At 42.0% G+C, this 24,758-nt stretch overlaps 1 protein-coding gene across 1 annotated transcript in view; it reads right to left on the bottom strand.

Moving 5' to 3' along the window:
* Nucleotides 1–8,340: 8,340 nt before the first annotated feature.
* Nucleotides 8,341–24,758, bottom strand: part of nlgn4xa (neuroligin 4 X-linked a) — a 149,742-nt gene continuing 133,324 nt past the window's right edge. The window contains exon 6 of the mRNA XM_050063574.1: nt 8,341–10,688. Coding sequence (XP_049919531.1) covers nt 9,794–10,688 — 895 coding nt within the window. The 3' untranslated portion in view covers nt 8,341–9,793. The remainder of the gene's footprint in view (nt 10,689–24,758) is intronic.

The raw sequence follows: 24,758 nt of genomic DNA, 5'->3' as shown, positions 1-24,758 counted from the left end.
TATGGAGTCTCCAGTTGAGTTCATCCTACCGATCGCGTTTGCTGTATTCATCATGCTTCGTTTGATGAACGACAGACGACAGGGGACTTCTGCTAGCTAGCTAGCTAACATTACAAGGCAGCATAGTTATACTAGCTGGCGTGTTATCGTAATGTTAGCTAGCTAACAAGCAACCTGACGACGTTAACGTTAGCTATGTATGAACTGTTTTCCCCATCTCTTGCTCGGTGGTGGCCATGGCGACATCTACCCCTCGCTGACAAGTCAGCATCTGAAATCCCTCGCTCCAAAGGGCTAGTTCCATACCCACTACCCCTCGTTATGCCCCCTACCCCTACACGCAAAAAGGAACTGGGACACACTTACACCTTGCGGGACTGCACAAATGTAGGGGTAGGGCCAAGGGACAGGGCTAAGGGTGGGTATTGGGACGGGCTCTAAAAGAACAAAGTACACCAGATGATTTCTGTCATTTCAGGTAGTTCTTATCGTGCTCATATATGTTTCTGATAGTGATATCACAAGATGCACAAGATGGCAGCTTCTGTATTCGGATTACTTTGGCTTCACTTTTGTACAGTGGGGCTAAATGGAGATGCATCTTCCTTCTTTATACGCAAGCTGTGGTATGGTCCTTCAAGATAGCTGCTGAGCTGTTATCTTAATCTTGAGGCCCTGTTTTGTCAAGGGGCCCCGTGTCAAGTTTTAACCATAAACCAGGGACTTGACAGTGTAGGAGCAACTGTTGAGTAGTTTTTTGGGGCTCTGGGCAAAATATATTGGAGCTGCCAGGGCAGAGTGGGAGGAATTGGGGGATCGATAGCAGCACACAGTTCAATTTGACTCTGGTGTTAATCCAGCCCTGGATAAATGATAAAGTATTTAAAAATTTCTGGAGATGACAAATGACCTGCTGACTGACTGACCGATCGATCCATTACAAGTATACCTCATCCTCTAACTGATTGTTTGTTTATTAATTATACACCCTGTGTTGCATCCAACTTGAGAAGAGACCTTTGCTTTTCTGACATGCCTCTGCGGTGACTGAAGGATAAAAACAGTGGGAAAATTCTTGATTACCTGCAGCTTTACAGACCACAGTTACCACCATCTCGATAGAAAACAGCTTGTAATTACTGTGGAGTACATAAAATAAAATAAATGTTGGATTGATTACACAGGAAGGTTAGGGTAAGGAGGTGATGGGGTGGTTGCCTGGCAACAATAAAAAGGTGCAGCAAGTTTTTTTTTTTTTTTTCCAGTGGTTGCATTTAATTTAAACGTGGTGCACCTTGCGTTTTGCAACCTGCAAAACATTTTCTGTGTGATCCAGCCTTATTTAATTAATTCATTATTCATCAGACCACAAATGAGACAAGAATTAGTCCAACACACCAACTGTCTCTCGAGTTGCTCTCTTCCTCGAGGTCTCCTCCTGCAACTGAGGAGGGATCCCTCTTCCGGTACGGACAGATGTGCAACAGATGTTGTGTGTACAGCATTAACCTTAGTAATAATATTTCAACAATAATAGTATTTTGGCAGTACATATATTATAAGCATATATTAATGATGATGAAAAATGATAGCAATTGTATGTTACAGTGATAATCAAATGTGTATAATAACAGTAGAAGTATGACTAATGATAACAGCAGCAGTAGGAGGCATCAGGCAGGACCACGGCAGCAGCACAACCACTTCCCACGATCCAGGCGCAGGTGGGATACGAGGGAACCTGCGAGAAAGTGGAGCACAAAGGCTGCGGAGGAGAAGCCAACTTAGTGACATGCAGTAAGAGGACATGAATGTTAGCAAATGAAGAACCAACTTTTCAGATTCTGGGAGCGAGAGAGAGAAGGTGAGAAGGGTGTTGTGATCTAAGTGTTAATATGTGCCTGACCAACAAATGACAAATCATCTGTGGTCCAGTGAATCCCAACAAGGGGCTTAGTGTATCATGTGAAGTCCCTCGGCAGACTTGGCCTACGTCAACCTAACTAGGGGCTGGTCCAAGGCAAGTCTGAGCCAGCCCTAACTATAAGAGCCAGCCCTAACTATACGCTTTATAGTCTTAAGGAAAGTCTTAAGTCTAGTCTTAAATGTGGAGACAGTGTCTGCCTCCCGGACCGAAACAGGAAGATGATTCCACAGAAGAGGAGCCTGATAGCTGAAGGCTCTGGCTCCTGATCTACTTTTGGAGACTTTAGGGACCACAAGTAACCCTGCATTCTCAGAGCGCAGTGTTCTTAAACAGGAGAAATATGATCTTGTTTCCTGTTAGTACACGTGCTGCTGCATTCTGGATCAGCTGGAGAGTTTTTAAAGACTTACTAGAGCTACCTGAAAATAGGGAGTTACAGTAATCCAGCCTAGAGGTAACAAAAGCGTACTCTTTGCAATACTATGCAGATGAAAAAATGCAGAACTTGAACTTTGTTTTAAATGGGAGTTAAAAGACAAATTATGATCAAATATTACTCTGAGGTTACTTACGGTAGTGCTAGAGGCCAGAGCAATGCCATCCAGAGAAACCATATCTTCAGATAGAGTTCTGAGGTGTTTGGGGCCAAGCACAATAACTTCACTTTTGTCTGAATTTAAAATACGGAAATTGGAGCTCATCCAGGTTTAAGGCATGTTTGAAGTTTAGTTAACTGATCTGTTTCCTCTGGCTTGATTGATAGATACTATTGTGTATCATCTGCATAACAATGGAAGTTTACAGAGTGATTTATAATGATGTGACCTAAGGTAATATAAAGTGAACAGTATTGGTCCGAGCACAGAACCTTGTGGAACTCCGTAACTTATTTTAGTATGTATAGATGATTCATCATGAACATGAACGAGCTGAAATCGATCAGATAAATTCAAATTTAAACCAGCTTAGCGCAGAACCTTTAAGGTCAATTAAATGATCCGGTCTCTATGATGCTACACTTTTGGTAGAATACAAGATATGTTGACCAGCTCAGTCACAATGATGTTTATGCTGTTCATGACAGTGCACCTGCACACGATTGGAGGATGATGTATGATTTGCAGCTTCTACAAATGTCTTTCCTCTTTTTTTTATCTTTTAGCATATCTTTATCTTTTTGTTTTCTGGATTCTTCATTTATGAGAATAACAAAGTTTTCTTTCCAAATTTGGCGTAACCCAAGATGAGTAATTGATATGCAAATTACCATTTTGGGGGAGATGTATTTCTTCAACACCAGGCAGCCATTTTTAGGTCCATGTTGTGGCAGGGAATTTCAAGTCCCATGATCCTTTGCTGCCATCAAGAGCTGAGTCACACATTAACATTTACAACAAGTGATGTGGAAAATTCCTCACGTCGGGTACTCTGTGCTGCAGCTGATGAGAAAACTGTTGAGGAGGCTGAATGTGAGTTGAGAACAATATTTTCCCAAAGTTAAAGATGTTGAGGGGGATTTCTGGAGGCCATTACTGCTACATTGGTTTCTCACCACTTAACTGCATATATATTGACTCTGAAGATTTCATATTCATCTATTAAGGCTCCAGCTACCCAGGGAGGGAAATGCAATCAACTAGCTTTGCTGCTGAGGTATTTACCTGCATTTTAATTCATGTTTGGAGGAACACAGCAGCGGCTCTCTCTGCAGCTGGTCACAGCAGGGTTTTGTGTGGCGTTCACAGCACACAGAAACACCTTACCTCTCTTTCCCACACCACAACCCCCCCCTACACACACACACTCACATACACACACAACCTACATCTCTGCCCACTCCCATTTGGTGCACTACCTTGTCACCGTGGCAATCGATATACCTCGGTAATGGCTGCCTGGAGAGTGGTGCACTTGAATGACAGCTCTGGGACCGTGGTTGAGTGATGGAGCGCTGTTGCCAGCTTAATTAACTTCCAGTCGAGTCCCCAGTATTCACATTCAGCCCCCCTCCCCATCACCACCATTCTCCCTGCATCACTCCTCACCCCCCCAACCTCCACCGCATTACCCTAAGCATAAACAACATGCCAATTAAAAGGGTGCCTGCACATTTGCGCTGCTTTGTTTGCACACAAGTCTCAAAATAAATATTCATCTCGCTATGTATCAGGCTTGTTTAGTGGATCATTTATTATGGATCAAACAATTTTGCTAATGAAAAGTTTTCTCCGTCTCATGAAAATATTTTTACACATCGGACTTTACTTATGGGGAAGCTTTTGCAAATGTCACAGGAGACTGTATGGAGACATCCACTACGCCTCAGTAACTGCAGATTACTATTAAAGATTTCAATTTTCCCCCTGTCACTTCAGTTTTAAGTCAAAAGCTAATTTGCTTGGCTTGTTGCAAAGGGGATCGATAGATTGAATAGTGAGAAGGGAGGTAAGGTGGCGGCAGTGGGGAGGGTGATTTCGAGACAGTTTTACTGAATACAGGATGCTGAGAGCCTGGACGCGAGACCCTGGGGAGGTTTGTAACCACGGCAGCAACACTCTTTGCTATTCAGCTCAGAAGTCTTGTTTTCCCTTACGGAGCACAACAGCAATTCACAAAGGCCGAAATAGTCAGAGAATTTAGCTTAGCTGGCAGAGCCCAAGCTGTTTGCAGATGCGATTATTTCAAAAGTTTCAAGTGCTAGATTGCCGGTATTGATTGAGTCGAACTCAGTAAACACTACGCGGCTGCATCGCTGCAACAAGAGTCAATCTACCGGCTTTGAAAATGGGAGTTTTCATTGTGTCATAAAGAAGCTGTAATGCAAACAATAACCCTGAACAATATCCAACACATGATGTTTGTTATATTGTAAATTCTCAAGTCAATTGAACTAATCCTCCTTTAACAGTTGCAAACCAGGTGGATATTTAGCTCTATGGCAGAATGTTGCTGCCATAGAGGCAATTGTTATAATGAGAAAACTTTTTGATTTTACCATATCATTTTCGAGTTGCCCATCCGTCCCATTCTTGTGAACAGGATATCTCAAGAATGGGATTTTTCTTTTTCAATTTGACACATGCCCGCTTGAACTCACAAATGAACTGATAGATGTTGGTGGTCAAAGGTCAAGTCACTGTCCCTTTTTCTTAATATTTATTATTAGTTTTTGGAGTTAAATAAGATGGCATTTTGTGGACAATTCTTCACTGCAACTTTATGAATCAGCTGTTCCTCAATGCGGCACTCTCAAAGCTACCGACAGATTGAAACATGCCGTCCGGTAAAAGTTTAGCTCAAAACGGCACCACCTTTGTCGGCCTCAAATCCATAATGTTGTCATACTGGCGCAGTTTTCCAAAGATAAACACATGAACTTCCTAGTAAAAAAGCACAGCGTGACCTGCTCTACTGAAATTTGATATTCTTGTGTTGCCGGCACTGGCCTTAGCTCAGCAATTAATTGCACACCATCTACCACATACTTGTGGCTCCGTTAGTCCTTTTATAAATATGATATTAAATCAATCATCTTGTCATATTGCTTAATACTAGTGATGTCCAAATGGAGCTTCATGAACCACCAGTTGTGTTTGCTGAACCCACTAGACGGCGCTCTTGGTGTAATGAAAAAGGCTCAAGGGATGGCAATACAGTTTGGATTGTTGCTACTTTGTTGCCCCAAATTGGTGCAATTTCACAGCAGCCTGAAGACTTTTTATTGGGTTTTTTGCCCATTCCTCAACATATTCTTTAAATCTTGAAGTTGGTGAATGTTCATCTTCAGCTTCTTCCACAAATGTTCTTTAAGTCCGATGACTGACTGGGTCACTCTAAAACTTTTATTTTCTTCCTCTGGAACCAACAGTCTCCTTTGCAGCATGTTTTGGATTGTTGTCCCCCCTCATCTCATCATCCAGCTCAAAGGATGGCAAAGCAGTTTGGTTTCAACTAGCGATGGCCAAACGAAGCTTCATGAACCACCAGTTGTATTTGCTGAACCCACTAGATGGCGCTCTTGGTGTAATGAAAAAGGCTCAAGGGATGGCAATGCAGTTTGGTGTCAACTAGTGATGGCCAAATTAAGCTTCATTAAGCACCAGTTGTATTTGCTGAACCTACTAGATGGCGCTCTTGGTATATTGAAAAAGGCTCAAGGGATGGCAAAGCAGTTTGGTTTCATCTAGTGATGGCCAAACGAAGCTTCATTAAGCACCAGTTGTATTTGCTGAACCTTCTAGATGGCGCTCTTGGTATAATGAAAAAGGCTCAAGGGATGGCAAAGCAGTTTGGTTTCATCTAGTGATGGCCAAACGAAGCTTCATGAACCACCAGTTGTATTTGCAGAACCCACTAGATGGCGCTCTTGGTGTAATGAAAAAGGCTCAAGGGATGGCAATGCAGTTTGTTTTCACCTAGCAATGGCCAAATGAAGCTTCATGAACCACCAGTTGTATTTGCTGAACCCAATAGATGGCGCTCTTGGTGTAATGAAAAAAAAGGCTCAAGGGATGGCAATGCGGTGCAAGGGATGAAGCTTCATTTGGACATCTCTACTTAATACTAATGCATGATGAGTTGTGATGCCAGCTTGTTACACACTGACTCTGACTCTGTATTAACACTGTATTAAAAAGTCTTTCCTTTTTTATTGGAGTTTTGTGTAACCTCGGTGTCATTATAATCTGTAAGGCTTTATTGTTTTTCTGTTTTTCGCATCTTTACACGGGGTGATCTACACCCAGACTTTGAAATTCCTATTTGCACACTGATCTTTGATTTAGCTAATAGGCTAGTCTGTTCATTTTTTATGTGTCTTTTCTTTGAGTCATTAAATGTCTGAAGGCCTATTGATGCACAATGACTACTTTTCTACATTCAATGGTTCCCTCCTTTTATTTCTTTGTGCTATTACTGACCAGTTTTGGGCTTCACTGACAGGAACTGAGCAGTAATTGAAAGGACAATAAAGCTATTGAAAATAATTTGTAAGGGATCTCTATTAAAAAGAGAAACTAAGAGCAGCAGACTGGTGAGTATGACATTTTAAAACTGGGAGAAAGTTCACCAAAAATATCATAAAATGGACTTTCAAGAAGGGATTTAAAAAAAAATAAAGAATTAAGTTGTATGCCTCTGCCAGCTAGTCAAATTGCAGGCACAGTTTACATCCATGTCTGTCCAGACTCATATGGATGTTAATGGATGGATGCTTAATATTCTACATGGATGCTTCACACATACCGACAGCACAGAAGATCAATACAGTCAGCACAGTTTCAAGATGGGCACCCAAGATTAATGTCACTTATTTGGTTTGAGCAAATGTGTCTCCTTCTGTTCCCGAGTTATTAAAGGACAACTTCGGTATTTTTCAACCTGGGCCCCATTTCCCCATGTGTATGTGTGCGTATGATTCATAGGTACAACTCGTTCTAAAACTGGTTCAGTATTGAGGGAGGCGGATGCAGCCGGCAGCTGCGAAACGAGCTAAAACGGTAACAGGGGCAAATGCGTCCCGTATAAGTTTGCGCATTAAAAGTGCTTTTTTCGCCACTGACTGGTTCAGATCGCCAGTGCTATCTCTGTAAATAGCATACTAAGCGTTTCCCTTACCTCTGGGCTGTGTGACGTCATCTCGCGAGAGCTTTGCTTGTTGCCGGAAGAAAACAGAGGAGCCATGCTGAGCGCCGCTCAGAGTGGCGCTGGTTGTCCCGGAGTACAGCTGAGAGTTTTACTGCATCGATTGAAAACAATGGTTCGTGTTTGTGCTTATCCAAATTACAAGAACAGGATGTCGCGCAACACCCCGTACAGCTTTCATAGGCTGCCTTTGTCGGACGGCGAGATGCTGAAGTTGTGGCTGGTTGTGCTACAAATGCTTTAGATGGCGCTCTTGGTGTAATGAAAAAGGCTCAAGGGATGGAAATGCAGTTTGGTTTCAACCCTTTGTTGAACACAGAGTACCAGAGTGGACCCAAAAAATAAAGGAAATGGTTCATGAAGCTTCATTTGGCCATCACTAGGATTTAGTGGCATCTAAAACGGAGAGTTTTCCATGTGCAACGTGTGTAGGAGAACTATGGTGCAAAAACACAAATGGTCCTATGTGGAGCCAGTGTTTGCTTTGTCCATTCAGGGCCACTGTAGAAACATGGCAGACTCCATAGAAGGGGACCAGCTCATATGTCGATATAAACCCATAATTCTAAGGGAACAAAAACACAACAATTGAATAGTTAAATTAAAATTAAACAAAGTACTATCAAAGCGTCAGTCACAGACATTCATTCACATCTGCACTCACGACCCACACAACCAACCAATTAAGTAAACCTTCCATGTTTTTTTTCTCTTTTTTTTTTTAGAAAATACTGTGATATTTTATTAAAAATGTTGCAGAAAAAGTTTATACAGGTGTCCAGCCAGAAATATCTCTATTATCACTTAAGGCAAAACCGCAAACAAAATAAGACAAACTAAAGATTTTTGAAACTCTACATTAAAACCCTTGTTATCTTGACTGGTTTTCAGGACCAAATGGCAAGAATATATCTTTTATAGAATTTACAAATGTAGCTTAAAATCTTCTAGGTGTACTTCCATTTTTTTTTTTCTCGTAATAGGATGCAAAACGGAAAGAGAGTTAATGGTTACTTTTGTTGTAATTTCATAATAATATCATTAATATTTACACTCATTCACTTGCTTTTGTAACCCAAAATATCACAAGCCTGGCACAATACTTTACATATTGCTAGCATATGACAATTTGAAATATCTAACATATATTTCTTTACAAACATATCCAACTAATATTGATACAAAAAAAATCACTGCCTTTTTTTATTTCTAAATAATACATTGCTGGTCACATTGTAAGCTCAGGCAGTGCTGAGGTTGCAAGACAGAAAAAAGCCCACAAAGAAAACTATTAGAAGCATAACAGGATGACGGCAGGTGAATGGGATCAAGTCAGTCCTCATTCTCAGACAGGTGACGTGTCTGAAAATGGAGAGTAAAGCTCTTCCTGGACATGCAGTGTCTAAAGAGTGGAAACAAAGCAACGCACGAGACAGTACTGTATGTGATGGCCTGCGGATGCACGGTGTGCAACTCTCCGACGATGGGATTGTGTTCGCATTTTGGTCTTTCTGTGAAAAAAAAAAAAAAAAAAAAATGAAACACAGGTTGTGATCTGAAGAATGAAGAATGTTTGTCGATATTTACACGCACCTGAACAGAAAACACAAGCCGGAAAAACCCAAAAGATCTCAGCCAAAGTAAAAACAATAATAGAAGGAGCTCTTTTAACATATTTTTTTTTTATATTTTAAATTTCCACACACAACTATATACCTTCTGTCCTTCTTTCTTTTGTCTTTTTTTTTATTTATTTATTTTTTATTTTCTTACAAAGTTTTCTTAAATACATTTCAGGCTGGGGTGTAGAATTCTGTGCCCACGTCAGGTCTCTGATGCATGAAGGATCATGAAAAGATTATGTTTCAGACGTTCAATTGTTCTGCGCTCATGTCACAGAGCTTCTCTGTCACACTTAAACTGTTCTGTTTTTATTGTAAGAATATTGATAGTCATCCCCTGTTGCCTTTTCTTTTGGTAAAACTCCTTGCAAACCTCCCGTGAAGCTTAGCTCCAAGTCGAGTTATTACTACAGTAACATTCACTTTGAATATTGTCACGAGTTCATTATTAATTTATACTGTATACGCTTTTCAAGAAGGCATGGTAGCAAAATAACATCTTCTGAGTCTGTTCTTCACACAGTCCGTCACTCATGTCGCATGCCTTGAGAGGTTAGAGGCCGATCCAGAGGGAATCCAGCACCGTCCCATCCCAGTGGAGCTATACCCGTGTGGTGGAGTGGCCGTGGGGTAAGTTGGTACTGTTCTGGCTGCCACCGAAAGTATTGAAGTTGTGCAGAGGCTGCATGCCAGCCAGTGAGTTGGGGATCATGGTGATGGTGCTAGGCGTCATCAGGGGTATGTCATCGGGCGAGCGCCGCAGGGTGAGGGTATAGTCAGGCGGGCAGGTGAGGCGCAGCGTGTCGTGGGTCTGCAGCGATTCGCACTCGTGGTGGTGCTCGTGCTCCAGCTGCTGCTGCTTCATCTGCAGCGACATCAGCTCCTCGCTCTGCAGGTGGGCCACGTCGTTGGCGGCGGAGGGCGCGTTGGCGGGAGTGGAGTTGCGCTGCGGGGTGGGGACGCGGCGGTTGGACTCGTGCCGCCGCTTGTCTTTTTTGTAGTAGAGTGCGGCGAAGGCGAGGATGTTGAGGAAGAGCAGGGAGGCTCCGACTGCGATGGTGACGCTGAGCTCGGTGGAGTAGTCCCTCTTGGTCTCGATCACCACGGTGGACTCGTCGGTCAGGTCGCCACTCTTGCGCTGGTCTGTGGTCTGTTTGGTGTTGGCGGGCGGGACTCCTGGGTGGCGGGTGGTGGACGGCCAGTTGTTTTTGCCAGGGAATCGTTTGGTGTAAGGGTAGGGGGTGGTGTCCTGCGGAGGTATTTTGGTGGTGGTGGATACGTACTGAAAAAATTCATTGATGTTGTGGAGATGTGGAACTAGTTCTAACCAGAAGGCGACCTTCGTAGCGCGGTAGTGGTCTCGGACTCGAGGTTTGAGGCCGATGTGAAGGTAGAGCTGGTCTTTGGGGTTGTACTTGGTCCAGGCTACCTCCTCGAATCGGTTGGGTTTCGTGTGGATGAACTTTGTATCCTGTGGAACTGGTTGGTTTGGATCCCTGGAAGACGAAAAGAGAAAAGAAGAGATGAAAGTCAAGATGTGATGGAAGTATCAAACTCTTTTTATGTACCATTACACATAGGGCCAGAGAATTATAATGGTTACTCTCTCCAAATCCACTGAGCATTGTAAACATGCATTAATGGGAACAGAAAACAAACTTAATATTTCATTCACCGTCATCACTATTTAAAACATAATGACCGCGTGTAAAACAGGTTTTTATGCGACTCTGTAAATGTGTTTTTCCTTCAGATCATGTCAAAGCAGCACGATGATACATTTCAACAATGTAACTGTCCATTAGATTCACTGAGCACCTCTAAGAGAGTCATTACTCCAAAAGTCAAAGCCTTTCTTTTATTTCGCTGCTCACTCTGTTCAGAGCTAATGCGTTCGGAGGTGACTCTGAATTTGAACAAAATGTGTCTGTGCCATTTATACACCAATGACACGTTTCCAAGTTTGTCGTCGCGTTTTCTTAATATTCAGTCTCGCTCCGGGGAGTTCTTTTTCTCTGTAGTTTACAACAGAGCTGCATCATCTGGTGACTTTGCGGGAGCGATTTCATTAACTTTCGAAGGGTGAGGGGGAGTGAAGGCTAGACAACAACCTTGGAGCAGACACACTGAGTGTTTGTGTATCTGTGGGGGTGTATATCTGAATACACAAGAGGAGGAACTCATTTTGAATCATGCATTGCATCTTGGGGACCACCGATGAACTCGTGCCTCTCTTTAAGCAACAGTGCGGGTGTGTGTGTATTACTGGGTAATAGACGAGTGTGTGCATGTGGGTGTTATGGATGTAAACTTTCACCTCTTCCTTTGGAGGTTAAATGTACTTATTGTAAGTCCAACAAGTCCTCCAACCCCCTGTGTAACAGACGACCTCATTCCTAGCCCCCATGATCCCTTGCCTGAATTCTGTGTGCAACTTCCGGCATTGAACAGAAACAGAACCGAAACAACATGTATTCCCAACAAATACAACACGCTAGCATTATTAGCACAGGCCCAAGACATTTTACATTGCATAAATTAGCCTAGCCGCAAGCAGCATTTTTCTTCACTCACATGAAGCCAGGATAAATCATACGCGACTTAAGATGCCGTCAAAAAAATATTGTTTGCCTCAGCTCCAGGGGCGTAAATATAGACAGTGCAGGCAGTGCCACTGGGGTGGAGGGGCCCCTGTAAGTGAATCAGATTCCCACCTTAGAAATATACCTGTGTTCATAAATAAATTGTAAAAAAATAAATAGTATTAATTTAAAAAATGTGTCATTTGCTATACATGTCCTCAAAAAGGAAAAACCAAAACTCTGTTTATTTTATAAAATCTGTAAATACACTATAAAAAATATTCAATGAAATGATCCATTTCTTACTTTCTCTGATTTTTTTTTTTTTTTTTTTTTCTCAGACATGCATCGTTGACTGCTTGATGTTGGCCAATGTCAAGTCTCCGTATGTGTCGAGACAACACATGCATGATAGTACTACACATTTATTACCAAAATGCAAATATACAACCTAGATAATTAACTTGTTGGGAAGAATAAACAATAAAGTAATGTGTGGCATTGTAAAATAATAATAATTAATACAAATTCACTTTCTCATTGAAGTGGGGATGCACCGATAGCTGATACCGTTGTTTTTATATTGGTGTTTCTTTAGTTTTTTGTCATTTATTCTTCTTGTGTGCCAGGAACCACAGAAATCTACACTATAAATCTGTTCATTTTTTATTTTTTAAAGTCCTTCATTACACTTCCTGTGAATGAGCATAAATTCAATAATACCCATTTATGAAACAACCTTTAACATAACCTTCTTTCCCATTGAAAACATCTAAAAAAACAAGCAAAAGCCTTTTCAATATAAATGATACACCATAATTCCCCTCTCTAATATCTATTTTATAGTGCGTGAAAACATCAACAAATTTATCCTTCAAACAGCTGGATTTATTCAGGTTTCTCACCCAAAAAAGAAAGAAAAAAAGGCCTCTCTATTATTTAGTAGGCTTTGCTGTTTTCATGGAGTGCACACATGCAGCCACAGGACTGCAGCAGCTGTCAATTACCTCGTTAGGCTGAGTGGAAGGATCAGGGCAGAGAGATATTCTGCTAAGTTTGGCTTGTGTTTGGTATTTCTTGAGTTTATAAGGTATTTTTGTTCATCTGTGCATGTACTGAAGTCATTTGCATTGTGGAAAAGCCAGGTAAGAGATCAGTGTGGAGTGTGAGAAGGAGGGGGACAGGTTGAGTGTCTCCTCTGCTCTGCTGCTGCAATCAGTGGAATCAGCTGCACCTGTGCAGCTCCTTTGTTACCCTGCAGTCTGCTGCATGTTCGCTGAGAGATGTGGGAAAACCAGAGCTCTGGAATCAAAAATCTGTGCTCGTCTCCATCATGCTCTGCACCTTCATCCTGTTTGTAGAGGTTCACTGCCATAACAACCAAAGATTTAGCTGTCAAACGGACGGGTTTAGTCGAGAACAGTGGGAGTCCTCCACTCTGCTGAACTCTATGTAAGATCGGTGGCTAAGCCCTGCTCACGGTGAAACATCTCACACTGAAAGTGACAGCAGAAATGCTGTATGAGACTCTTTATACAAGGTATTAACTGATGTTTTGAGCCCTTGTTTCATTCAGCTCAGTGTGAGAGTTGCGTTTTGCTGCCCTCTACGGCACGTGGTGTTTCACCGCCTTGCTCAGAGGAGAGACACACAAGTGCTGAGCTTTACAACCACACAACAAAAGCCCTGCAAGCAAAAAGTTAACAAGAGATGTTTTATTAAGATTCTGTCTGAAAGAATCCCCTCCAGGAAGATCGATTTCTTGGAAGTCACTGCACTAAAAGACTATCAGTAAAATTAATCTTGTCCTTTTGCAGGAACTTCCTGCAGCCCCCTGAGGAGAGCCTGGTGTTCTGTGGACAACCATTTTTCCAAACAACTCAATAATATTCATTTTAATGGCGTCTCTGTCGGGTCTATGCTGTTGTCCCATTGGTGTTTTCAGTCTAAAATGGCACCCTTTCAAACAAGCAACAAAGTTCCATCACTTGTGCTCCTTAGATAAAATAAGTCATCGCTGACTTTTGGTTTCACATGGGACATGAACAGCGGTCTCGTGGGTGAAAGTCCTCATTTTTTTGACCCACCCACCGCCTGAATTCCTCCTTTGCCTTCGTTATTAGCACAGCCACTAGACGTCACACCTAACAATAACACAAGTATGTGTCATAATATGATGCTTGTACAAACGACCTATGAGGTCATATTGACAGAGATGTTACAGTGTTGTATGAGGTGTGTGTATGCTAATGTTGCTAATGTACCATTTAGCTGTGGCCCAAAATCCTCACTACAAACTGTTTCTGTGCAGATTTCGAGTCTGTAGTGTGCTCAAATTGGAAAAGTTATATAATGAAGTACATTATATTGGAAAAAAAAAGTCAGTAGGCAGACTAAAAATTCTTAAATTTTAAATGTGCTGTTGATGGAAAGAGTATAATTTCCTCTCGGTATTAAATGGTTAAATATGTTGTTTTAGTGGTGTGGATTCGAGTCACATGACTTGGACTGGAGTCAGGCCCACGTCACAGATTTGATGACCTTATACTTGACTTGACGGAATCAAAAAAGACTTAAAACTTGTCTTGGAGTCTCGAGACTTCACTCAGACTTCAACGTTTTGACATGAGAGTACTTGATACCTTCCCCTAAGCACAAAGATTTAAACATTTATTTTGAGAGTGTGTCACAAATCAATTCCCTTCCTGAATCAACTAATGTTCGTTTTCCGTAACCACTTATCCTCTTGAGGCCCAGCTGACATTGGGAGAGAGGCAGGGTTCACCCTGGACAGGTCACCACACTATCACCGGGCTGACACATAGAGACAGACAACCATTCATGCTCACATTCACACCTATGGGGAATTTAGAGTCACCAATTAACCTGCATGTCTTTGGACTGTGGAAGGAAGCTGGAGCACCTGGAGGAAACCCACGAGAACGAATTGCAGTACATGTAAAACATGCAGGTCGGAAAATTACAACTGGACATGCATCACCTTCCAACAAACTTGTTTTTAAAAACAAGTACACATTTTAAAAAGCATGAATGATATTTGTAGTCGGATATATTATTACTCTGTTGTTAAAATGGCATTGCATTGGTGAATGGAGGACTTGAAACTCTAAGTTTAGGACCTGGGACATGACTTGAGACTTCTCAGTCTTGACTAAGAACTTGATTGCACGAACTTGTAAAAGTAATGCACACAAATTCGTACAAATCAAATGTAATTCGAAAGGCTGTGATCACGTGATCAATGCGCTGATAGCAGTAAACACTAGTGATGGCCAAATGAAGCTTCATGAACAGTAACCACCAGTTGTATTTGCTGAACCCACTAGATGGTGCTCTTGGTGTAATGAAAAAGGCTCAAGGGATGGCAATGCAGTTTGGTTTCAACTCTTTGTTGAGTGCCAGAGTGGACCCGAGAGCGCCATCTAGTGGGTTCAGCAAATACAACTGGTGGCTCATGAAGCTTCATTTGGCCATCACTAGGAACACGGAAGCAGTCCTTTTTTTGTTTTGGTGATGGATGGATCACAAATATGCAAACTTTCCCCGTGAGTTTCCCCGGGACATTTTCAGAACCGTGTGAACTTTCAGTCATTCACCTTGTTTTTTTTCCTGCTCATCTCAAACTTCCCTCCCAGCTTCATGTGTGAGAGGGATTTCATGTCAGGCTGAAACAACAGAATCATATATATCAGGCAACATTCTGAGCCAAGCCATTCGTCCTTTTCCTGGAGTCCAACAATGCACAGAGTCGGAGGAATCAGCTGAGTAAAGACTCATCACAGCTGAACCCTATAGAGTGTGTTTGAATGGGGTTGTGGCTTTGACAGGATCTTAACTGGGCGCAAACCAGGAGCTTGTCCAAGCAACCGAGGTCTTTTGGGAGACAAAGCTGACCCAAGAGTTCTGCAACAAAGTAATCCCAGTTTTTGGAAGGTTGTTGCTCTGATTGTGCCGAACAAAGGAGGGCAGGGAGGAAAGTCAATCTGCAAACACAGCAGACATCCGCACACACTGCCTGTGCCTCTTTGTGAGACTTTTTATTTTGCCATTTCAAATGTGTTCAAATCACTTGATTGTATCTTTTGTGCTATTCTGATTGTATGACAGGCCCTTGTTTATTCATTAAAATAAAGCAATTACACACCCAGATGCTTTTATTTTTACAAAATGAAATTTGTTAGTTTGTTTCATTGATTTAAATACTAGCAAATAGATATTTTTTCTGAAGGCAATCATCAGATATTTAATTGAGGTTTAATGGTAACTAAATCACTTTGCTCAGCCTCCGTCTATATTCCAGCATCTCTGCAAATATGTCAGTGTGTCAGCTGGCCGTAATGACCAGCCTAATGGCCAGCCGATATAGATCCAATCACCAGCTCACTGATGCATAATGCTCCGCATTCCTTTACTGGCTGCTCAGAGAGACATCAGCCAAAGCTGTGCAGTGACTTTAGACATTTTGCCCTTTTATGGCCATTTGGACCAAATAATTACAGGAACTATTCCAAGAACTGAACTCAGGAGCCAAATCTGAAACTAAAAGTCACCTTTGAGTACAAAATTAAGTTCCTGATTCCTTCCTATGGTTGAATGCAGGGCAGTCCCTGGGTACCTTAAAGGGTTCTTAGGCCCCTGGTGAATAAATGTACTGTTTCCGTAATGAAGCTCTAGCAAAAATTCAATCAGGAAGACAATACTTTTCATGCTCAGGCTGTCAGTTTTCTTTCCACCCTGCCATTCACTCCTTGCACGCATGCTCACTCACTGTCTCTAGGTGTCATTTTTTAGGTCTGACGATTCAGCTGATCAACCAATAGCACAGCGACTCCTTCTGTCAGCCAATCATGTCACTGCTCCTAAGTTTAAATGTGGTTCTTTATCTGCCACAGTTCTTTCTTGTAGTGATGGCCAAATGAAGCTTCATGAAGCACCAGTTGTATTTGCTGAACCCAATAGATGGCGCTCTTGGTGTAATGAAAAAGGCTCAAGGGATGGCGATGCAGTTTGGTTTCAACTAGTGACGGCCAAATGAAGCTTCATGAATCTTTATTTTTTGGATCCACTCTGGCACTCTTTGTTCAACAAAGGGTTGAAACCAAACTGCATTGCCATCCCTTGAGCCTTTTTCATTACACTACCTAAGGGGCTCTACACATGCAAGGTTTTTTGCGCCTTCAAATTCATTGATTTCAATGTAGACGCGCGAAAGAAACACCAGTCACACAATAACACAAACAAAATAACTGTTCGAGGCAGTCATAGACCAGCAGCTCCAGTGTTCAGTGAGCTTAAATTATTGTTTTTCTCAATGGAGTCTGGCTTTGAAGAGAGCAATATAACGACTACAGTTTCCCATTGAAAATCACTGTTTCACGTTAAGAAAAGCAGTTAAAATATTTGTATTATGGCATACACTTAAACTGATATAGATTTTGTTGGGTGGGACATTTTTTAAGTGGCTAAAATACGTTTTGTTGCTGGCTACCATCCACAGCAGTACATATCAGACTCCAGCCTTCTTCTCCAAGTGATTTCTTGAACTAAGCAACAGTGTTGTTTCTTCTTTCAAAACTTCAACTAGTTTAAATTGTTCAAGCCATCTGGTGGTTATCCAAATTTTGAGAAGCAAATAAATGAGTTTCTTTTACTTCTTGTTGCAATCATCTTAGATAACTGACTCCTTTTAACTAAATGAAGGTGTGCCAGAATCGTAGGTGCAGAAATAAACTGTTACAGCATAAAAGAACACTTTGTTATCACTTATGTAACATCCAAAGCTTCATCCTCAGGGCAAAAGCAAAAACACAATTCATAAGTCTTGGTATCACATGGATACACTGCACAAACAACACAAATGACAAACTGAGACACCATCATCACTCACATTACCATTGTAATAGTCTAACAGAGAGGTGTTGCCAAGGTGATATCGATGAGGCATCTGTTAAAGGTGGGGCAAACACATTTGTCCATGATGTACACAGCTCCACCTGTGCCTCTCCCCTAATGTGCTTCTCATTAAAAGTCTGGACTCTGCCATAATGCGAGGTCTGCCCTCCAACTGGTGGCTACATATGGAACTATACATAAGGCACTGCTAGCATGTGGTGGGCCCGTCATCTCAACATATGCTGGAACAATATGCCACTACTCCGCCACTGAATTTGCTCAAAAAAATAAATGCATAAATTAATAAATAAAGCCAACACTCAGGGCCTTCCGTGCTCACTGAACTGCAAAATACATGTTTTGCTTGCATATGTCTCCATCAAGCATCCAATATGTAGATAATAATTGTGACTCTTGCCATAGGTCGAGATACTAAATTTGTGCTCCTCTCAGTCTGACAGGTGTTCACGAAAATAGGAAATTCACAGTCGCAATACGTGTCACCGGAGCCCTGGAACAGATGCTTTCATGTACTTGCATGAGCTGTAATGAATTCAGTATTACCGTGTACTGTCTGCCACCAGTGCAGCGTTAGATGTCTGTGAATAAATCAGCTACTATAGACTACTAGAATACATCTATCTATTATTTCTGTAATTTACTGAGCAATAGTTCAGTCTTTGAAAAGACACATTCAACAGTCAAAGCAAGTTTCCAAAGCCTAAAGCAAAATCCTCAAATTGCTTATTTCTCTGACCAAAAGTGCAACATTTTTACTCTTGATAAGACGTCCCCTGCCACAGGGTTCCTGCAGCTTAAGGCAAATTAGATTTAAGGCTTTTTTTTGATGGCACTCCAGATGAAATTTGGGATGTTACAGTAACAAAAAACTGAGGAAATAAAACATGAACTGTCTTTAATTTTCAGTTTTGCAAGATAAACACACATCTACATCTTCACACTAGGTATCTAGGTTCACAGATGCCACAACCAACGCTGGGATGTCAACAAAAGCTCATGGTTAGGTTTAGGCAATAAATGCATGTTGCAACCAATGCCAGAATGTCAACAAACGCATGTGGTTAGATTTAGGCAACAAATTCATGTGGCAACCAACACCAAGACATCAATAAAAGCACATGGTGAGGTTTAGGCAACTAATGCATGTAGCAACCAATGCCAGGATGTCAACAAAAGCATGTGGTTAGGTTTAGGCAACAAATTCATGTGGCAACCAACACCAAGACGTCAACAAAAGCACATGGTTATGTTTAGGCAATAAATGCATGTTGCAACCAGTGCCAGGATGTCAACAAATGCATGTGATTAGATTTAGGCAATAAAAGCACATGGTTAGATTTAGGCAACATATGCATGTAGCAACCAATGCCAGGATGTCAGAAAATGCACATGGTTAGGTTTCGGCAACAAATGCACATGGTTAGGTTTAGGCAACTAATGCAGGTGGCAACCAATGCCACGATGTCAACTAAAGCACATGGTTAGGTTTATACAACAAATGAATGTGGCAACCATTACCAGGATGCCAACAAAAGCACGTGATTAGGTTAAGGCAACAAATGAATGTGGCAACCATTGCCAGGATGCCAACAAAAGCACGTGGTTAGGTTAAGGCAACAAATGAATGTGGCAACCATTGCCAGGGTGTCAACAAAATCACGTGGTTAGGTTTAGACAACAAATCCACGTGGCAACCAATGCCAGGATGTCAACAAAACATGGTTAGGTTCAGGCAATAAATGCATGTGGCAACCAACATTAGGATGTCAAGGAGCATGTGGTTATGTTTGGGCGACAAAAGCACGTGGTTATGTTTAGGCAATAAATGCATGTGGCAACCAATGCCAGGATGTCAACAAAAGCACATGGTTAGGTTTGGGCGACAAAAACACATGGTTAGGTTTAGGCAACAAATCCATGTGGCAACCAACACCAGGATGTCAACAAAAGCACATGGTTAGGTTTAGGCAATAAATGCAAGTAACAACCAACACCAGGATGTCAATAAATACATGTGGTTAGATTTAGGCAACAAATGCACATGGTTAGGTTTAGGCAACTAATGCAGGTGGCAACCAACACCAGGATGTCAACAAATGCATTTGGTTAGATTTAGGCAACAAATGCACATGGTTAGGTTTAGGCAACTAATGCAGGTGGCAGTCATTACCAGGATGCCAACAAAAGCACGTGGTTAGGTTAAGGCAACAGATGAATGTGGCAACCATTGCCAGGGTGTCAACAATATCACATGGTTAGGTTTAGACAACAAATCCACGTGGCAACCAATGCCAGGATGTCAACAAAACATGGTTAGGTTCAGGCAATAAATGCATGTGGCAACCAACATTAGGATGTCAAGGAGCACGTGGTTATGTTTGGGCGACAAAAGCACGTGGTTATGTTTAGGCAATAAATGCATGTGGCAACCAACGCCAGGATGTCAACAAAAGCACATGGTTAGGTTTGGGCGACAAAAACACATGGTTAGGTTTAGGCAACAAATGCATGTGGCAACCAACACCAGGATGTCAACAAAAGCACATGGTTAGGTTTAGGCAATAAATGCAAGTAACAACCAACACCAGGATGTCAATAAATACATGTGGTTAGATTTAGGCAACAAATGCACATGGTTAGGTTTAGGCAACTAATGCAGGTGGCAACCAACACCAGGATGTCAACAAATGCATTTGGTTAGATTTAGGCAACAAATGCACATGGTTAGGTTTAGGCAACTAATGCAGGTGGCAGTCATTACCAGGATGCCAACAAAAGCACGTGGTTAGGTTAAGGCAACAGATGAATGTGGCAACCATTGCCAGGGTGTCAACAACAACACATGGTTAGGTTTAGACAACAAATCCATGCGGCAACCAACGCCAGGATGTCAACAAAACATGGTTAGGTTTAGACAACAAATCCATGCGGCAACCAACGCCAGGATGTCAACAAAACATGGTTAGGTTTAGACAACAAATCCATGCGGCAACCAACGCCAGGATGTCAACAAAACATGGTTAGGTTTAGACAACAAATCCATGCGGCAACCAACGCCAGGATGTCAACAAAACATGGTTAGGTTTAGACAACAAATCCATGCGGCAACCAACGCCAGGATGTCAACAAAACATGGTTAGGTTTAGACAACAAATCCATGCGGCAACCAACGCCAGGATGTCAACAAAACATGGTTAGGTTTAGACAACAAATCCATGTGGCAACCAATGCCAGGATGTCAATAAAAGCACATGGTTATGTTTAGGCAACTAATGCAGGTAGCAACCAATGCCAGGATGTCAACAAAAGCATGTGGTTAGGTTTAGGCAACAAATGCACATGATTAGGTTTAGGCAACTAATGTAGGTGCAAGCCAATGCCAGGATGTCAACAAAAGCACATGGTTAGGTTTAGGCAACTAATGCAGGTGGCAACCAATGCCAGGATGTCAACAAAAGCATGTGGTTAGGTTTAAGCAACAAATGCATGTGGCAACCATTACCAGGGTGTCAACAAAAGCACGTGGTTAGGTTTCGGCGACAAATGCAAGTGGCAACCAACACCAGGATGTCAACAAAAGCACATGGTTGTGTTTAGGGAACAAATGCAAGTGGCAACCAATGCCAGGATGCCAACAAAAGCATGTGGTTACGTTTCGGCAACAAAAAATACACAGTTACATTTCGACAACAAATCCATGTGGCAACCAACGCCAGGATGTCAACAAAAGCTCGTCGCTAGGTTTAGACAACTACTACAGGTGGCAACCAACACCAGGATGCCAACAAAAGCATGTGGTTAGATTTCAGCAACAAAAGCACGTGTCAACCAATGTTGGGAAGTCAACAAAAGCCCATGGTTAGATTTAGAACGCCGTGGTTTGGCTCTACATTCATGTGGGACGTGAACAGCTGGCTCCCAGGTGAAAGTCCGGGGTTTGCTGGATCCAACCACCACCCCTCCTGCCTGCCCAATACAGACTTTCTAACTCCTTATATTACGTCGTTACCGGCAGTGTTTCAAACTGAGGCTGTCCACTGGCATATCATAGTGCCGCCATAACACCACGAAAGGTTGAGAACAGGCTGAATAACGTGATTTTTTGGGGGAAATATCTGGTGTTTTTCCTTTGTGTACTCTCTCTGCAATTTGACCCTAACCCTTTGAGTGTAGCATTGATAATGCTGTGCTTACTACAGTGCTAGTAGCCACAGGTAACCAGCCATGAGCAGCTTCTGTCACGATCTCTGTGTCTCTGAGTCTGTGGGTGCTGTGACAGTCATGAGAGGCACATTTATGGCCCTCTGAGAGAGTCACTGCGTGGGTACCTGTGTTGTAGCTTAACTACAGCCCGGCTCTCCTGGTGTGTGTGTTTGTGTGTGTGACAGTACATAATCTGGCCATGCTGTTTACTGTGGTTAATGCTACTGTTCATGAGCCCCAAATATCCAGTTAAGCTCTAAATATAGCACAGTTATTGGCAGGCCCATTTGTTGTGTTTACTGCCACAGCAGAGGGATAAATCTCTTGTCCATGCGCACTGTTGCCTTGTAGGCTCGCTAACTAGCAGCTTTATTATGTATGAGGCGGACTACAACCAGCCTGTGTTATATTTTTAAACAGCCTCACTTTGGACGTCGACGACTTGATCAATTCTGATCAATGCTCATTTATTATTTATTCACTGTTTTAACAACGTACTGACTGTTGTATTTTATCAGTGTTTACTGGCTTTAGCTGCTCGGCCTGTCTGTATTTAAGCGTAGCTGTTTGTTGGTGCGTCCTGTTGCCTGCATGGGTGTTTGTGCTAAACTGCTGTTTGTCGTTGGAGTGTTATTGTACTAATGTTCTGCAGTGTCTTTGCATAGCTAGTGCTCTGTCTTGAGAATTCTTGTTTGCATTGCTGTCCTCACGGTGTCCTGCTGGCTTTGTTCTGTGGCTTTGATCATCTTATAGGTTTCCATACATTTTTCCAAAGGACTGCAGTTAAAAATTGTGACATGTAACACAATAGCATAGGCCTCTAGTGTGACATATAATATACCCGTCAGCAAGGCTCGTCCTCTTCTCGGAGGGTAAGAAGCTCCTGAACCTCATTGTTTTCCCAATTTGCAGACATTTTCAGCCGCTGTTCTTCTTCTTTGAGGTAGCCGCTAACTGCTACAAACTACTTTTTAAATTTCCTGCAGTGGGTCGCACATGTAACACGTCATCAAAGCTTAACAGCCATCCCTCCAATGGTTCCGTCCTGCCAGCTGTCCCTCTTACAGATGCTGATTCAGCACTGTTACTACCTCTGATGACGGCTTAAAAACCAGAGAACTCTGTTTCCTCATTTCACGATTGTACCTTTATAAAGAATGGCAAGATGGAATACTAACCATATTCCTTAGATTACTCGCTATATATGTGTTACTTTAAGCCCCAGGAACAGTGCCAGGCTTTGAAGCCAATTTTACATAGTGGCCAAAATTCCGTCGTGTAATGCCATTGGACCAAAAAAGACATTTTCCTATCGGCAGTCATTTGGAAAGAGATGTCTGTTAATCAGTTGATGATTTTTATTTGAGCGTCATAACCCCCTTAAAATGACTCGTCTCACCATCACGATTTGATCCATTTGGTGTGGTCACTAGAAGAGCCGTATTATTAAATCAATTTGTCCTAATTCAAGTCAGCAGAGCACGAAACCGGAAGTCAGCCATTTGGTTGTGAGAACTTAGCTACTCAGCCACACTTAGCTGCACTCAGCTGATGTAAATCTCTAATGCACTTGCTCTTTTGGTTTCATGTTCACTTCCTGTTTGAATATTGAGCCAACACATAATGTTTTTTTTTTTTGTTGCACAGGAAAATAAACCTAAAAACGAGTTGTTTTACCAACGGTATGCATCTAACAAGCAGAAGCTGTACATTTCCTGTGAAAATGGAAGTGTATTTTGAAAAAAAATAATGCATTTAACATGCATAAACTGACATGGCTCCTAGAACACAGGGGCGGCTGGCCAATAGAGGGCGATAGGGCGCCGCCCCTCCTTGAGCCACAAAAGAAAAGAAAGATGATGATAATAAATGTATGATTATCATCATCATTATTGTCATATATACACACAATATATTAATTATTCTGATCATTTTCACTTGAAACAACTCGTCCTGCCTCTGAATATCCAATCAGATGCAGTGTGAAGTCACGTTCCGGACCTTTGGGGCGATATCAGCCTGGCTGGAAATCGACTTCCATGTAAAAATGCTTTTTTTTCTAAATGCAGGCTCTCCAATGCAATCTCTATGTGTTCTGGGAGGGCTTGCCCCAATGTGTTTTCGTCATACGTAAACCACCAAGTATCATTCATGTGCTCCTTTCGTCATACGTAAACCACCAAGTATCATTCATGTGCTCCTCGGATGGTCCGATTTCACATGTCGAGAAGTCGTTCTTACTTCATTGTGTGTTCATGAGCGTTTAAGTCATAATGTGGAGACATCATGGACATTACAAAGAAGACGTGTTGTATTTTATCACTCAAAATGTTTAAAAAACACGTCGTCAACCGTTTCCACTGAAATATTGCTTTACGGTCGGAAACTCATTTTTCCGATTATTCCGACATCACATGAGGCAGCGCCACTGCGCAGCGGTCACATCCAAGCTCAATATGGCTAACGTTTCCAGCAGATCCAAGAGGCTTTTTAACCATATAGGTTATAAAGTAACGACGCATAGTGCGTCCAAATTCACACCCGTTCTTCTCTATGGATATTCTCCGCGACCATTAGCGAGAAGCCACGCATCACGTGAAACAGCGGAACCGGAGCACAGGACCGGAGCTTTCCAGTGATCACACATATCATTATGCTGTCATCCCATCACGCTATAAATCCAGATCAAGTATCTTCAAGATAAAATCCTGACGAATTTCTTTATAATCCATTATACAGATCTTGTTGTCAGTCACTTCATATAGTGAGGAATATCGTATGTTACCACGTCTTAGGCTTGTCTGTGTTTCTCCCTGTCTATCCACATGTGTAGTCCGGCCGTCAAGA

The sequence above is a fragment of the Epinephelus moara genome, chromosome 15 (assembly GCF_006386435.1).
Source record: "Epinephelus moara isolate mb chromosome 15, YSFRI_EMoa_1.0, whole genome shotgun sequence".
In the NCBI taxonomy this organism is placed as follows: Eukaryota; Metazoa; Chordata; class Actinopteri; order Perciformes; family Serranidae; genus Epinephelus; species Epinephelus moara.
This window is presented reverse-complemented; position numbering and strand designations above follow the sequence as displayed.